This window comes from Centroberyx affinis, unplaced genomic scaffold (assembly GCF_046629955.1).
Source record: "Centroberyx affinis isolate AG114_WGS23_722 - 3 ecotype Tasmania unplaced genomic scaffold, CSIRO-AGI_Caff_v1 ptg001546l_1, whole genome shotgun sequence".
In the NCBI taxonomy this organism is placed as follows: domain Eukaryota; kingdom Metazoa; phylum Chordata; class Actinopteri; order Beryciformes; family Berycidae; genus Centroberyx; species Centroberyx affinis.
The window spans coordinates 621,366-639,017 of NW_027280001.1; the positions used below are offsets into that span (position 1 = coordinate 621,366).

At 41.9% G+C, this 17,652-nt stretch overlaps 1 protein-coding gene across 2 annotated transcripts; it reads left to right on the plus strand.

Annotated features, from left to right (window-relative positions):
* The first annotated feature begins 214 nt into the window (after nucleotides 1–214).
* Nucleotides 215–17,644, plus strand: plcd1a (phospholipase C, delta 1a). Of its 2 annotated transcripts, none has more exons than XM_071527593.1 (15): nucleotides 215–428; nucleotides 4,490–4,648; nucleotides 8,565–8,793; nucleotides 9,025–9,154; nucleotides 9,311–9,539; nucleotides 10,577–10,778; nucleotides 11,098–11,242; nucleotides 11,403–11,555; nucleotides 12,801–12,950; nucleotides 13,095–13,251; nucleotides 14,163–14,279; nucleotides 14,377–14,555; nucleotides 15,094–15,229; nucleotides 15,710–15,859; nucleotides 16,317–17,644. In XM_071527593.1, the coding sequence occupies exons 1-15, from the start codon at nucleotides 398–400 to the stop codon at nucleotides 16,406–16,408; spliced, it is 2,259 nt and encodes a 752-aa protein (XP_071383694.1). In that variant the 5' UTR covers nucleotides 215–397; the 3' UTR covers nucleotides 16,409–17,644. The 2 variants fall into 2 exon arrangements, with proteins under 2 accessions (XP_071383694.1, XP_071383693.1); XM_071527592.1 differs by lacking the exon at nucleotides 215–428 and adding an exon at nucleotides 1,922–2,121.
* The last annotated feature ends 8 nt before the right edge of the window (nucleotides 17,645–17,652 follow it).

The window sequence follows — 17,652 nt, forward strand, 5'->3', positions numbered from 1 at the left end:
AACCTTATGTAAGTGTTTATTTTTAGTCTATATAGGTAAAATTCCAGCCAAAGGTGTAGTTTCTAAGGCTAGGCATATGCCCATAATAGGCACCTGAAGCAAAGCCATAAGAGCAAACAGTAGGCTACCCGTCAGACCGGTGGAGCAGTGGGTGTGGACTGAAGGCGCATAAGAACGTGTTGGGTTGGCATTTACTGTGCACTGTCTAGGCTGGATCACAGGGGGACGCATGAACTTTTCCTGACACAAGACAAGTAGGATACCGTATGCTTTTCACTATTAATACCATAAACAGCCTGCACTGTGCTTGGGCGTGCCCGGTCCCATAGGAAGAGAAGAGGACTTCAGCCTCATCTGCGCGTGGTGACTTCTGAGTGACCGCTGTTATTAAATCAGAATGGAACAAAACGGCACAGCTGGAAAACACGGTGAGTGGGTCAGCGGTGAATTTGGGAAACTACAGTCATCAGAGAGCTTTACTCGTTTTCATTCAGCGATTTGCTCCAATAGGACCACAAGTGCGCATTGCGTGGTGTCTCCATACTGTGAGGGGTGGAGTGGGCAGGAAACCCACCTAAACTCAGTATACCAGGCTTTTATGTGCGGAATAGAGTTTTCCCACTTTTTAAGGCTGTCAGAAATCCTCATGACATACATTCATTGTCTAGGTCTACATCAAAGTGGTATCAAACTAGTGTAAGTTATATGCAGATATAGGGAAAAATCAGAAAAGTTTAAATCAATGCTTTTCTGAAAGGCTAATTGATTTTTGTTTATAGGCTACTGGTTGCCTTTTACCTCACTGTTGTTGTTGAGCTGTTATTTGTTTGCTTTTATTACACTATGAACTTAACCTCTTCCTCGAGATAAAATACAAGGGAGGGAGGGACTAGTGGTTTGTTTAGCATTGTGATTTGTGGTGCCAGGACAAGATCATGTTTCCCACAGCGGCAGAGACGAATGTCCAAGGCATGCAGGTGCCACCTCATACTGTAATACAGTAGGCTAATTTCACACACACAGAGTCTATGTTTATCTCAGATGCGACTGTCTTCCTTTAGTTTATGATGATCAGTTGACTGAAACTGATATTAAAGGATGTCTTTTCAAATCTCGGCATCTCTGACACTTGTTTAAATGTAATTCTCTAAATTAGGCTATTTAGATTGTATGTTGTCCCTACATAGATTAATAATCTAATTCAAAATATGAGACGGTTCAAAAGTGTGCATGTTTTATAATAAAGAGGTCACTCATGATAAATTCGTGGTTGTATTTTGATATATTTCCACCATAGGATGGCGGTATTTCATAGCTCATTAGTGCAATTAGTTTAAACAGGATTCTTCAGTAGGCCTATTTCCAGATTAAAACTTGAAATTTCAGTGCACTAATTGTGTATAAAGTGAATTACATGAGGTGCCACATGTGATCGGTCTGAGCAAGCAAGCATGTCCATGCTGAAGGACTGTCAGGTTCATTATAGGCTGCTGCTCTGTCCTCTGGTGACAGGCTAACTAACTCTTACCTAGTTCATAAAGTGTTGTCTTGTGCCTACAAGTCTGCAGTGTAATTCTACCTGCGCGCTCTGACTCATCCAGTAAATACACTGCAAAAACATGAATCTTAAGTCATGTCATCTTGGATTGACTCTTAAAATTGTATTATTTTCTTTAAACAAGTGGGATAGTTTGTGATAAGTTCACTTGCTTCCAATCAACTTATTTGGAGCTTAAAATTCCTGAAACAAGTGAAACTGTATTGGAAAAAAGTATGTAGAAGATGAGACTTAATGACTTGTTCACTTAGAATTTTTTTGCAGTGTAAGAACATGCCATCTCCAGTCAATGAGCAGTGCTGGATCACTGTAGGGAAAAGACATAGCCCTGTTATAACGGAGAGCAGGAGAGTTAGAGTCCCGCCCCATGAGGGGAGCTACGTGTAGCCTGCTTCTTCTCCACAGAGAAAAGTGAAAAAAGACCGACTGGATATACATTTTTACAGCACAGAGATAATCCGCGATGTCTTGTTTGCATAAACGACCGAAAAGGACAAAATCCCAGGAACAGGTGTTTCAGGAGCATGTGAAAAAAGTTGCGCAGGAGAATGGAAAACGCCTAGGTAAGTTTCCAAAAGGTGGTCAAATTCACCTGATCGTGCGTGCGGAAGAACATGACGTGCACTTCGATTTATTGAACCCACATAGACACACAGAGTACTATTTAGAGAACCTGGATGTTGGAAATCATCCTTTGATATTAAAAACATAGATTACACGTGATCACGCGTAACCTCGTACTATTTAAACCGTCTACGTTGCTATCTGTGTAGTAAACATGTGTGCTGCTGTGAGCTGGGCAATAGAGGCTTTAGAAAGGCTTATTGCCTGCAGCAGTGGATTCTTTCAGTCGGGGACAACTTTGAAGTTGCTCGCCTGCGGCTCAGGGGCATTTAAGGCTGTTGTTGTGTTCTTGTAAATTACCTGGTCCGTCCTGTCCTGTCCTGTCCCGTCTCTTAAATGAAGGGGAAAGCACATCATAGGCTATTATAAACCATAAAGGAAGCCTACTGCGCTATTTCTTTATGTTAAACACCACATTCTGTGCATTCTGACATCCAATAGTTGCCTGAAATAATGAGTGTTTTGAGAGAGAGGAATGCTTTAGAGCTATTAAATACAATATGAAAATTCTAACATGAAAATATAGTGTAAATCTTGTCATACAGTCCATCCCAGGGGGAAAAAAATACACATTTGCAGTCTGGTGTAGTACAGTAGATGGAATATGTGCTTTCTCTTAAAGCAGGGAAATTCAGCCTTCTGTTTATTTCAGCCTTTGTTTGATATAGAAACAACTAGCCTCCTCCTGCAACAGGTGAGAGGATTTTCTCATGTGACAGAAAAGGCAAAACCTTTTTATTCACCATGTCAGCTTTTTCATGTAGCATTCATAGATGGGGCCTTGAGAGCATTTGTGCCTGTGAAAGGTGCATTACGCATATACTTTACCTCTAAGGAGCTCTTTTAATCCCAGACTGCTCATTTTATTGAAATAAAAAGTATAAAAGCACAGCACTATGTTGCACCAAATCTTGGATAGAGAGGACGTTGACTCCCTCAGCTTAAAAATGTGTGAAATTTTCATTAGGAACTGGCTCGAGGCATCACTGACTTTTTTTCCCCTTATCTTGCCCTAGCTTGCCTCCTAAACTGTTGTCAAGGTATTACTGTTAGACAGAGTAGTTCAAGATCATTTCAGCCTTGCAGCTAAAACCGATTACTAAGCATTAAAAAGAAACAGGAACTCATCTGATTCTCATATGCTCCCTTCCCAAGTATTAATCACGTACAATGTTTTGTAATGGGGAAGTGTTACGAATGGGAAACAATAACTATTTTTGTGGCTGTGTTTTGAGAATGATACTCCCTTCTCTATCACGCCCTTGTAACTTGGAGGCTCGAGGGTGACTTAAAAAGTGTTCCTCTTCTTCACAGTAAAGTAGATTAGATGAAAAAGCAGATGATGAACAGCACAAACTGAGGGAATTAAGGCCCCAACCCAACCCCAGTCTGAGCAGAGGCGTCTCTGAAGCTCCGGAGCTGCTGTGCCCAGTCCTCCTCCCTGCCTGCAGAGTGGCCAGAGACGCATAAACAGCCTCTGTGACTCTGTGGTGGGACCTTGTAAAAAAATGTCTGTAATGTTGTGGTTCTGCCCACACCCCTAAAACAGTCACGACCGAGCCTTAGAGAAACTCAGTTCCCTCAAGTGCCCTTTGCTTACTGGGCGGCCATTACTTATTCTCACTTAATTGGTAGAGAGGAAAACTTTTTATCCAAAATTTTACGCAGCTGTTCTGTATTACATTTACTGGCTTCTTTTTGCTAATGACTAAGCCCTGTGTGACGCAGATATCCATTAAGTTGTGTACAAAGTTCATCACACACACATACACATACACTGGCACACACGGACACACACAGACATATACTGACGCACATACACACAAGCACTGTGTGACACAGACACAGAGACTGACACACTAACACACAGATGGTGAAACAAATAAACCAAAAAGAACGCAGCTTCCACCATAACATGGCAGGAGCCAGCAGTGCCCTTTGAGATAACTGTGGCTTCATACAATGTAATACATGAATTATGAATCATCCTTGCAGCAGATGTCACACACCCTGTTCAGAAAACCATAATCAGTAAATGACATCATCTGAATGATAAGCCACTGGCCCAGCTCATCTGTTGTGAAATGCTCTATATGTATCGCTGTGCTGTATGTCCAGAGTTTAAAACAGATAACATGCTATTACAGCTGGCAAAGAAAGGGAAAAACTGCCAAACTTGTGTGTGATAACCTCCTACCCCTCCCTGAACCTTTAGCACTGAAGGGCAATAGAGCTATAAAATCAGGGTGACTCGTCTTAAACCTTTTTAAAATTTGTGTAACACACACTCCTCCTCCCCTGCACCAGGTTTGGAGGGCGATGCAGATCTACAGTTCCTGCTGGTGGGCGGGGACCTGGTCAAGATTCGCTCCAGCTCCTGGAAGAAGAGCCGCTTTTACAAACTGCAGGAAGACTGCAAGACCTTGTGGCACGAGTCCCACAAGACTTTCAAGAGCAACCAGACCTGTGAGTGTCACCTCATGTCTGGGTTCATGTGTGTTTGCATGCATTCATACTGTATACGTGCGTGTGAGTGAGATGGGAGACTCATCTACATATTGGTATAAAAGTGAGAGTTTCTATAAGAACAATCTACCAAAAAACAATGCATTCCTTCCTTGACAATTTTATGTGAGTTCAGGCTTTTTAATTTTGTTTTACTGGGTTTGTTCATCCCAGTGTGTTTTGACCTATAGATCCTTCTGCTGTTATCCTGCCTACTGTGAGCTGTCCCCAGTGAGGATCTAAACAATAGCCTCTTGCTTTACAACACACACACACACACACACACACACACACCCCTCAAATCCCACCAGTAGTCAAGAGAATATATTTGGGAGGAAGGTGGAATGGAAACAAAAGCAAAAAGCAGTAGATAATATAGCCAAAGTCAGAGTGGAAAACACTAGTGGGAATCCTGATTTTTTCCCCCCTCACTGTGTGTGTGTGTGTCTGTGTGTGGATGTGGATGTGTATTTGTGTGTGAGGGTGTGTGTGTGTGTGAGGGAGAGAGACAGGGATTCCTTCTCTTTGATTTCTGGGCAGTGGTCCATTGTCAGGGAGTGGCTGTATGTATATCTCCTCCGGGCCGAGCTACAGCTGGCGGTGCTGATCTCTCCTTCCAACCCAGAGACGGCTGCTGCTGCCCGGGCCGATAACCTCTGCCCCATGCCTGAGCCTTGAACAAACACCCCACACACACCACTCTCTCTCTATACACACACACTATACACACACAGAGGGGAGGCCAAGCAATGCAGCGAAGCAGATAGAGCAGCAGTGCGGTCGTGTGAATGGTCATCTGGCAAAGCTGTTGTTCACTGCGGGCAGACATGCTGGAGCAGGGTAGAGATGGGACAGGATTGGACAGAGGGGGAAACACAACAGATGTGAGTTCACTGGCATTTCCTTGTTGACGGAAATGAGTTGCCTCTTTTATTGTCTTCCTGTGGGCTTGAGCGAGCCACATTTAGCAATCAGATTTCCAAAAGGTAAGAGAACGTGGGACAGTAGCACGTATTGCTTTTTAAGCGCTTATTGTATTTGATTCCTCTGCTCTCTGGTTTACTGCCATTGAAGTAGCATTTGCAAGCATGTCTCAAAAGCACTCTTAAGTATATAGTATAGGTATATATAGCTTATTATCAGCAGCAGGTAGGTTGGTGTGAGGACATAATACCTGTAAAGTACCATCCATACTCAATAAGTGAGCTAGAGAAAATCATAGTCCTCCACATCAGTCCCAGCAGACTGTAGAGCAAAATTTTATTGGTTTGTCTTTGATTTTAAATGGCATCCGGTGTTTACAGTCCCCACCCTCAATCCCACAGTGCCTGTCACACACACACACACACAGCATCAGGGTCATATGAGGTAGACATCCGAGACTTTGTACTACACTATAAAGATGACACAAATTAAATGAAGCTCTGTCATTAGTCAGTCATAACACATTGATTTGTTATGAATTGGAAACGATTTGTATTAAAAAAACAAAAAAAAAATCCAATCCAGTAGCTTCCTTCACATATTTAGATTTGCTAACCTAATAGACCAGAATTTGACTGAACAATATTCAAACGCTCATATTCAAACAAGTCTAACTGATAGGGTAAGCAGGTGGTTAGTGTTTTGCATTTTATTCCTCAGCATTTCTTTTGTGTATGTTTTTCAGCTCTAAAGGTTCCCGCATTCCAAAAGTTTGATTCATTTTCCACTGCATGTAAAGATCATACCACCATCGCTCTGAAGCTGAATATTAACCCAAAGGGGAAGTTTGCTCATATTGATACTAGCCTGCCACTCCAGTTGGAAATTTCCTCTTCAGTGTCGAATATTGTTTTCTCTCTGGAGAGAAGAGTTTGAGAAACAGCAGCATGAACTTTGTTGGGCCAGCACAATGTCCTCTTTGTGTGAAATTTTATCTGGTATTTCAGCAATGCCTGCGTGACACAGATGACATGACTTGGACATTGTGGTCCGTCTCCCCAGATGGAAATTCTCTGAGAGTGGTCCAAATTCACAATTCTCAGTTCCTCGACAATGGTCTGTTTTGCTGGGGATACGTGTATGCACAGATAAAACAATCGCTCCCCTTCTGGTGAGTGCCTCCAAGGTATTTGTTCATCCAGCAGTCAGCTGAGTGTACACGGCCCAGCCTTGGGTGTGTTTTCACCGCACAATGTTGTGTTTTTCTCTTCAAGCAGACTGAGCTCCTGGGTTACTCTGACCCTAGACAGTCTGAGGTTGTATGTCACAAGAACAATGTTCCTTCTTCATTAGATTCACTAGCTTCTGGATGTAAAGGGTATAAACATTGTGATCATAACCCACACACAATATATGGCCTCGTAGCTACGCCTGCCGTCTTTGGTGTTTTGGTTAGACAGGCTTGTTGCCATTGAGTGTGATTACATCATCTGTGGATGTGCAGGCTCTTCCGTGCATTAAGCTGCTCCACAATAGAGCTGGCCCCCAATGTATGGGTAAAAAGGGGCTGCATGTGCAGAGACCTTCAGTTTATATTGTCTTTAAATAGGCAGCTAATAGTGTGAATGCATTGGACTATCTGACAATTCAAAACGTTCTGAGAAAGTGAAAATAGTCCTAGGAATGACGATCATAGTATTTTATGGGAGCATGTGTTGTCCTTGTGTGTAAGTGGCTTAGTGTGTGAGGAAGGGGAATCAAGAGAAGCCAGATTGCATCAAAATGTTGTAAAGTGCAGTAATCAAATCTCCAAGGAATGTGTTTGGTTTGCCAAAGAATTCAGCAGACAACAACAAAATGGCTGAGAGACTATCGCTTAGACAGTCTACAAGGACTCTTTAACTAGGTCTCAAAAATCTTAAGGCATATTCGCTCAGCTCTGTTAGAGAAATACACTCGGTTTTTGGTAAACAAGGTCTTCGACCAATGTGCAATAAACTTGGTAGCGGTTTCACCTCTGCATGTTTGGCATTTAGTGAGCTACATATATTTTGGGATGATGCAAAAAAGCTTGTACCATCCACTAAAAAGCTATAGCAGGCATTGTAGTGGACAACAGAAATACTTGATACACAAGCTTATTTGCAAAAAGTGAGAGTAGTACCTCAAATTTATACACATTTTTAGTGTTGTCCTTCACAAACCCATGTTAAGTGGAAGTCTGTTGCTGAACAACTGCAACAACTACTTTATCTGCTGCCTTACTCCTTGTGGGTGAAGGCCTCAGAAGTGAGCCAACACACAGACACACAGCCTTCCTGTTGATAAGATGAAAAAACAGTTTCTGGCACACTCTGCCCTGCCATATCTCCCCTTGTGTCGGGGTGTCCAGGGAGACAAGGACTCTGGTGCCAGTAGATGCTGTCTTGTCTAATGAAGCTCTCAAATCCTGCTTCAAGGGTCCAACTGTGACTGGAAATACATATTGTGTTCTTGATTTTCACCCCTTTTACCAAGCTCGTTGTTGGTTGTGTCCAAATGTTGGACTCAAGCCTATAGTTTATGGTTCTAATAAAAGCACTTACATTTACTACCTCCTCCAACAAGGTCATGTTTTCAACCCTGTTCATTTGTCAGTCTGTCTGTCTGTTAGTAGAATATCTCAAAAACCTATGAAATGGATATCCATGAAATCTGGTTGACAGATCAGCCTTGAGCCAAGGAACAATTGATTAGATTTTGGATGTGATCCAGATCAGGATTTCCACCATTAGATGATTTTTTAGCCATAACTATAAAACTAATGGAGATAGAGACTTGATTCCAAATCCTAAGGGTACTGTATGTTTACAGAGTCAAACTTTAAGTGATAGGAATGATGTCTTGGTGTCAGCAGCCCTTGGTGACCCCTCAAGGACCAGAATTTCAAACAAACCCGTCTCTCCCCCAACAGTCTCCATCGATGACATCGATTCAGTGCGCAAGGGCCGTCAGTCTGAGGGCCTTCATAAATACACAGAGCCCAGTGTCGAGGACCGGTGCTTCTCCATCATCTTTAAGGGCCGCAAGAAGATCCTCGACCTGATGGCAGCCAATGGTGACGAGGCAAAGCAGTGGGTCAGCGGCCTGGAGAAGATCATTAGCAACATGCGCAACCTCAGCCGCCAGCAGAAGAGTGAGCAGTATCCTTTATAGTGCATTTAACTGGGAAACGGGTTCACATGCATCTCCCAGGAAAGCTTGAATGGCAAGTGTCTTTTGAAATCCCATATTGTCATTTCATTCCTTCAGTACTTTTATTTTTTTCATAATTTAGTCAAAAAAGTATTGTGAAACCACTAAGTTAGTAGTTGGATTGAGTTATGTACTGAGCTGGAATAAGCAAATGCCAAATCCTTACATGTGAATGTAAGCTGGATCTTCAACTGCATGCGGAAAGCAGACAAGAATGAGGACAACAAGATGACTCTGAAGGAGCTGAAGCACTTCTTGGGACAGATCAACATTGAGGTGGACGACACATACGCAGAGGAGCTTTTCAACGTGAGTACCTCTCAGAAAATTCAGCAGTTTATTAACGATATATGATTAATAAAACATGACATAATTTAATCATCAAAATACGAGACATACAGTGGGCAGCTCATCCCACTTATATGCCTGGTTGATTGACTGTCTCATAATTATCACGTCCCGTAGAAATGTGACAAGTCCCACTCCGGCTCTCTGGAAGGCTCGGAGATCAAGCACTTCTACGACCTGCTGACACACCGGGAGGAAATAGACGTCATCTATGGGAAGTATGCTCAAACGTCGGGTCAGATGAGCGTCAGGGACCTGCTGAACTTCCTGCTGAACGAGCAGAGGGAGCAGGTGACCATGGAGGACGCTCTCAGGCTGATCGAAAAGTACGAGCTGGATGAAACAGGTAGGGAACCCTCTGACACAGTATTTCACAATAGCTCATACTGTTCTGTATCCTTTGGAGAATATAAGAGATATGGCCTTAAGGTCACACCGTGAAATTACTTGTTCACCTTGTTGGGTAATTTTCCATTTCATAATATACACCTATTTAACAATAAATGCCTACAAATTCACAATTCATTTTATTTTCTTGTATTTTTATATCAAAATGATTACTTTACCCATTACTTTTATACTTTGTGGATAAATCAGGGCGAACCAGTAGGCAAACATAATCATTCCAACCAAAAATACCATCACAGATTTTTGAACCTCCACCCCTCCCATCAAATAAAACCACCTTTCTCTCCCTAACTGAGATCCTATTGGATCTCAACCGGGCTGAGACCTCAGGTAAACTCCACATCGGTTTGTCTGTGACAACAAGCCCAGTATAACAGGATCTCTCAGATTTTTGGCTCACCACACTTTGGCTTGTATTCCCACTTTTAATGTAGTAATCTGCAAGAGAGTTTTGGGAGAGACTTTGGTGCTAAGCGGTCTTTGCTGTGGTGTTTCTGCACTGCACTTCCCACTTCGCAATCAACCAGTGTGGCCAGTAGCCTACTGTGACGACTTTTTTCTTGGATACTGATGTAGCTTTTTTTCTGTTGATATATTTTGAGTTTGTGTAGGCACTGGTCTTTTCTTTGCCTGTTCACCCATGGTGAACAACCTAAAATGCATCACTTACTGTGTGTCAGAGGGTTTTTCCCTGGAAAGACCTAGAATAGCAAATGTAGCTTCCATGAACTGGGTGTAGGTTGCGTCACTATAGAGATAGAGGCCACTTTTGAATGATGCCTTCCCGTATCATTTCCCACTGGAAATATGTCAAATTAAGGAAGCAAGATTCTCTCAGTATGATGTTTCATTGTGACTTTAAAGCTGTTGTGAGCATGTTTTCATAGCTTTAACTTACTTCTCACACTCCACATATCCGTTCAAACGCTCTCGTCTCATCTCGTCTCTGTCTCTGTCCTGTGTCCATTCCCCCAGCTAAGCAGAAGAAGCACATGACCAAAGATGGCTTCCTGATGTACATGCACCAGGAGGAGGGTTCCATCCTCAACCCGGCCCATAAGGAGGTGTATCAGGACATGAGCCAGCCCCTCAACCACTACTACATCTCCTCCTCACACAACACTTACCTGATGGAAGACCAACTCAAAGGGCCCAGCAGCATTGAGGCCTATATACGGCAAGCACTTTTACCAACATACATTACGTAATGGCCAGGGTTTATTATTGTTTATTATTTTCCTAGGATTCCCATTGACTGGCAAATTAATGACTAATCATTGAAAGGGGACCAGAGGAGCAGTGTTACCTCATCATACTAATTATAGTCTTTTTACATGGAAAGCAACATTGACATAACGGTGAACTGAGGGTTTTCTTAAACAAATTCTCCCGCTTGTAAATTTTCATGCTTCTTAGCTTGCTTTGCATAGACATAGAGGGTTAGCAGTGATGCATGTGCTGTGCAGGTAGTCATGAAGGTTTCTTTGTCCTTGCAGAGCCTTGATGAAGAGCTGCCGCTGCGTGGAGCTGGACTGTTGGGACGGCGCTAATGGAGAGCCAGTTATCTACCACGGCTACACACTCACATCCAAAGTGCTCTTCAAAGACGTCATCAAGGCCATCAAAGACTATGCCTTCAAAGTGTGTGAGATATTAACTGTAGGACAGGTTGCTCAGAGAGACAGCTAATGTAGTCATTTAAATGTAATTTCCATGACTGTTCTTATTCGAGACTTTGAGCTCCACCTTCACTGAAAGATCGGTTCCTTTTCGGTGTGTATGTGTGTGTGTGTTTCCCCAGACCTCGGAGTACCCAGTCATCCTCTCCCTGGAGAACCACTGCAGTGTGGAGCAACAGAAGCTGATGGCCCAGCACATGAGCTCCATCCTGGGCAGCGCTTTGATCACGCAGCCCCTGGGGGACACCATTCCCACCAACTTCCCCTCGCCTGAGGTCAGACACCTGTGGTCTTCTACCTGAGCTCATTGAAACATGTTATATACTATACTTAGAGCCTGGAGCCTCTCTCTAACAGACCACCAAAGAAAGACCAAACCCAAAAACTCTAACTCTTAATGAACAAAATTCTGCCAAATATAGTCATTTTCCTGTTTACTTACTATGACAATCAGATTTGTCTGGGAAAAGAAGCCAATGCAATCAAAATAAGGCCCATCCTCATTATGCGAACATCAAATAAACTACTGTCACACAATCAAAACCGCATCAATCTCAAAACCGTTCTGCTCTCCCATGTTGGCACTTTGGTAGACCCAAGCAAGCACTTGAGCAGGAAGCACACAGTTTTGCATTTTATTGGCACTTGCGTTAGAGAGTGCTGAGAGAGCACTTTTTGAGTAGCTGACAAGTTCTTACAAGATCTGTGTGTGCGGCTCAGCGGCGTGTGAGAGAACACCTTGTGTGACCAAGTGGGCCGAGGCTGTTGGCAAATGGAATCTCATGTGAACAGGGCTTGGCTGTTAGTCCTGCAGGCTCGCAGGGAATGCACACAGCTGGGCTTCATTTCATTTACTAAACATGGTAATGACTAAGTTTTTTCTGCTCATGTTGAATACAAAGTAGTGAGTTAAACGTTGCATTTTACAGTCCCCACCCACACCTCTCTCTGACGTTTTTGCCTCCTCGCTTGTCTGCTTTTGTCCTGCATTTTCTTTCTTTTCCCTTCTTTCTTTACTTCTTTCCGCTACTCTCCAGCTTCATTTCCCACATTTCTTTCCTCCGTCAAACCTTACTCATTATCTTTGATAGTGAGGGCCTGTGTGACTCCATGCAAACTGTGCCAGACTCTGTGAATCTCACTGAAGCATGATACAGGGAGAGACACAGGGAGAGAGTAGACATTAGCATATGGAATCATCTTTCAGTGCCGTTCCAAAGCGCTTATGGGCAGTCCTGTTCAAATTCAGCACCCATGGGATGGATGCCTGTGGCATTGTCTGTCTTAAAGGAAATTATAATTATGGCTTGCATCACATTTTCCTTTCTGTCATTGGCTGCTGATAGGGTGTGACGACTTGCACATGCATTTTGCTATTGCAAAACAAGAATAGGCTCCTCTGCCTTTAGCACTTGCATGTGGTCAAATTAAGTCTCTTATGAGTTGTCATCATCTAACTTGGATGTGCATGATTTGCACGACAACATTTTAACGCAAACATTTTATCTGTCTCTCTGCAGGCGCTGAAGGGGCGATTCCTAATCAAGGGGAAACGGTTGAACAAACTGGATGCTGCCTTCAACAGCAACAGCACTATAGAGGATGACAGCGTGTCTGAGGAGGACGAGGCTGCAGATTCTAAGGAGAATGGACAGAAAGCCAAGGCTAAGGTGTGTAAAGTGTGTTTTATTTTAGTAAAACTACTCTCATCATATTTGATCTAAAATAAGCACAAAAAAATGAATCATGAAGGCTATTTTGATTTGATAGTCATCATAAACTAACTGCTGGGTCACTATCCCATGTCCTTACAGACATCGAAGATCAAGCTTGCCAAAGAACTCTCAAACATGGTCATCTACTGCAAGAGTGTCCATTTTAGTGGCTTTGAACATGCTAAGGACAGCCAGGCCTTCTACGAGATGTCCTCCTTTAAGGAGAGTAAAGCGTTCAACCTGGCTGAGACCTCAGGTAAACTCCACATCTGTTTGTCTGTGACAACAAGCCCAGTATAACAGGATCTCTCAGATTTTTGGCTCACCACACTTTGGCTTGTATTCCCACTTTTAATGTAGTAATCTGCAAGAGAGTTTTGGGAGAGACTTTGGTGCTAAGCGGTCTTTGCTGTGGTGTTTCTGCACTGCACTTCCCACTTCGCAATCAACCAGTGTGGCCAGTAGCCTACTGTGACGACTTTTTCCTTGGATACTGATGTAGCTTTTTTTCTGTTGATATAGTTTGAGTTTGCGTAGGCACTGGTCTTTTCTTTGCCTAACCTAAACCTAAAATGCATCACTTCCTGTGTGTCAGAGGGTTTTTCCCTGGAAAGACCCAGAATAGCAAATGTAGCTTCCATGAACTGGGTGTAGGTTGTGTCACTATAGAGATAGAGAGAAGCGAAACAAATATTTACTTCTATGAGGATGTTGTGGATATTATACTTTAAGAGTAGATTTGTGCTATTATTATTATTCAGAGTTATGTGTACACTGCCACTTTAATGTTTGGACAAACCTAATTGAATGTACTGTGTTTTTCATTCTCTTAAAGCCATTTTGAATATATATTCACTATATATAAATAGTGAAGTTGATGCCTATGTATGAATTTCTTTCCAAAGCCTTTGCCTTTCCATCAAGGCAAAGGGCGGTTACTTTAAAGAATCTAAAATATAAAATAGTTTTGAGCACTTTTGTGGTCACTGCATAATTCCATTTGTGTTATTTCATAGTCTTGATGTCTTTACTATTATTCTAAAATGTGGAAAATAGTAAAAATATAGAAAAATGTGGTGTGTCCAAAGTTTTGACTGGTAGTGTATTTGATATCGTGTGTTAAAGCAGCTCTATTTTAAATGTGTTCCTTTCAATGTTCTCCCACAGCCACGGCCTTCATCCACCACAACATGGACAAGCTCAGTAGGATTTACCCAGCCGGCTCCAGAACCGACTCCTCCAACTACAACCCCGTGCCCATGTGGAACACCGGTTGCCAGATAGGTACACTGCCATGGATATAAGCAGCAGTCGTTCATAAGGATTAATATTAAATGTGCAAAGTCGTTTCACTCCCTCCTCTCTCTACTTCGGCTGTTAGTGGCGCTGAACTTCCAGACCCCCTCCAAGGAGATGGACCTGAACCAGGGACGGTTTCTGCCCAACAACAAGTGTGGCTACGTTCTGAAACCGCAGTTCCAGAGAGACCTGGCCTCTCAGTTTGATCCCGTCACACTTTCCAAGGGGCCCTGGCTGAAGAGGAAGACCTTTCATGTGATGGTGAGACGAATTCAAAATTTCACCTCTAAAATGTGAAAGATAGGATAGGAAACCTAAGCTTTTCAGTTTTGCCGTTGTCATGTGAAAACCTTGCAACTCCAATTCTGATGATTTTCATGTTTTAACTTAAGTGGAAGGATTATATGTCCCGCTATGGGTTGACAACATTTTTACCACCCCTTAGTCTTATAAATAGCCTTTCAAAACCCATTGGATAAACTCAAAAATGCATGCTGGTCAATCTGAAAACAACATTGTTTTTCTTAGTTCCTGAAAAGTTGATATGTGAAAGGTACAAGGTTTTGATGATTTTAACCTCAAATATTTATACCAATGACTTATCTTTGTATAGTGCAATGTAAGCAGAGCATTGTTCTTCAGAGCAACGCAGTTAAATAAACTTGATGTCTTTGCAATGAGCTCAGTGATTCACTGATGTGCAGTGAGATTAAGTATTCTTAGACTTTATTTGCCTTTGTTCCGTGTTTGTATTGTTACACATAGTTGGGTGTGTCCTTTGTGTGTCTCAACGCAATAGGTGATCTCAGCTCAGCAGTTACCTAAACTGAACAAGGACAAGCACAAATCCATCGTTGACCCCCTGGTTAGAGTGGAGATCTATGGAGTTCCAGCAGACACTAACAGCAAGGAGACACGCCACATTGAAAACAATGGTGAGTACAACACACACACACACACACACACATACACACACACACACACACACACACACACACACACACAGTCAGATGAAGAAACGCAAATAGATTAAAATAGAGTTGTGTTTTTCTTTGTCCAAACTTTACTCACTATACCAAGGAAATTAATGGCCATTGTCACTGAAAGCTGCTCTTGTTTGAGGATGTACATTATGTGTCACTTGCCAGGTTTTATTTATTTCCATTTTAAGTTTTGTCACTTGTGTGGTGTTTGTGTTCAAATATTTTTTATTATTAAAGCCGCTTCTTGGCCAAGTCTTCCTTGTAAAAGAGAAGACTGGGAAGGCAGAAAAGTGTCCTGTGAGATAATTAGGACTTTATACGATGTAGTACACGATTATCAATCCTCCTTACAGCAAATGTCACACACCCTCTGCAGCAAATCAAAACTGATCAGCAAGTTGCACCTTCTGAATGATAATCTGTCCATTTCAGGGTTCAACCCCATGTGGAGTGAGAGCTTCCAGTTTGACATCCACGTCCCGGAGCTGGTCATGGTGCGATTTGTGGCGGAGGACTACGACTCGACATCCCAGAATGATCTCATAGGACAGTACTGTGTGCCGCTCACCAGTCTACAGAATGGTAAGGAATCACATCACATCAAGTACAAACTAATTTCCAGGAATTGATACGTAGAAGCTCCCAGTTGTAAACCTCATCGAGTCGAGAATTAAGCAGACAAAAATGCCTAGGTGCAAAGAGCCCATGTGACAAAAATGTACACAACTGTTACTTTTAGGATAACCACCATCCTCTTACTTCTAGTATTGTCCCCACACTCCTACTACAATTTTGTCTTTCTTTAATGTTGAGCATCACTCCTTCATTCTATTATATGAAGTTCAATAAACTGCAGATTTCTTATGTCAGGGTAAACAAATTTCTTACGTCATTTAGTTGCCATTCTCAAGTACAACTGCACTTTTGAATCCTATGACGAGGTGCTGACTGTTTTATGCAAATCCTATGACTTCCGTTTTTGTGCGTGTATGAACTCTTGATTTGCTGATGCATCTAAAACTCGGTTCCTTTTACGCAGGATATCGCCACGTCCCCCTGCTCAACAAGAGAGGCGACGACATCTGCTCCGCTGGACTGTTTGTGCACCTCATGCTCCTGGAAGCCCAGTAGGCCACCAGCACCAAGTCAAGTGTGGAAATCTTCATGCCAAAGACAGCACTTTGGGAACCATAAAGGATTTTCTCCAAGTCAAACGATTCTGACCATATATTCAAAACCTTTTTATGAAAAAAAAATTTTTTCATCTGACAATCTAAACTGTCGACTTACAGTAGTGTGTAACACTTTCCTGTCACTGTACTCTTTTAGCTTTTTTAAAATGAGCACACAGTATGTTTGGTGGAGAGCTCCTGTATGGTGAAAAGAAAGAGTGTAAAAAGATGAATGAAAGATAAAAGAGGTGACTAACACATCAAAATGGAGAGTAGTGAATGAGCGTTATAGGATATTATTGGATGAAGGTCATCACATCGGCCATTTTAAAATAATCGGCTCGCCTTTACACACAATTGAAGATTCTATGAGATAAGATATATGAGCTGTGTAATTGTCAAAAAGTATATGAAGTTTATAAGCTCTCTGAGGCCTTAGGATATTTCATTTTCCTCTTAAGATTATAAATGTTATGCTTATGGAGATACTGTCTTGATTTGCCAAGCAACATAACAAGCACTATTTGACTTTCCGTTTTTTTAGTGTTTTTATAATTTTATCTGTTCTGACTAGAAAAAAAATGCTTTTTAAGGATAACTTAAACTTTCTAAAATTTTCTTATTCTATTTGGAAAAATGTTTCATAATATAATATTGTTGGTCACTGGAGTCTCTTGATGAAGCGTTATATGGTATCAGAAAGCAAATGTTTTGCCCATTGAGAGAGAACCACATGTGTGTGTCTGTGTGTGTGTGTTTGTGCACGTGTGCATGTGTGCGCATGTTCATTTTGATTGCAGAGTGTCCTGCAGAGATGTTCCAATGTACAAAATATCATTTTTGTCAATGTGATTTTCAATTTTCTTCCAAATGGACTTTAAATGTTCTATAACTCCCTTTTGTTGACTGTTGATATGAGGCGCATATCAAGCAATTCATAATGTTTGACTTTGCTCTAAACATATTGAATTAATGACTTAATTCACTTTATTAAGTATTTGATGTCAAACAAATCCAATTACTCTGATATTTTGAATTGTACTTTCATATTTTCATCACCAGATGAACTACAGCAAAATCTTGAGGTTTTGTAAAACAGTTTTTCCATGTCAAACTCTTGACAAGACTGCCAATGCTTTCAGTGTGTCTTATCACTTAACTGCATTTGCACTAGCTCTCAAATAAAGCAACAAGAAGAGGCCC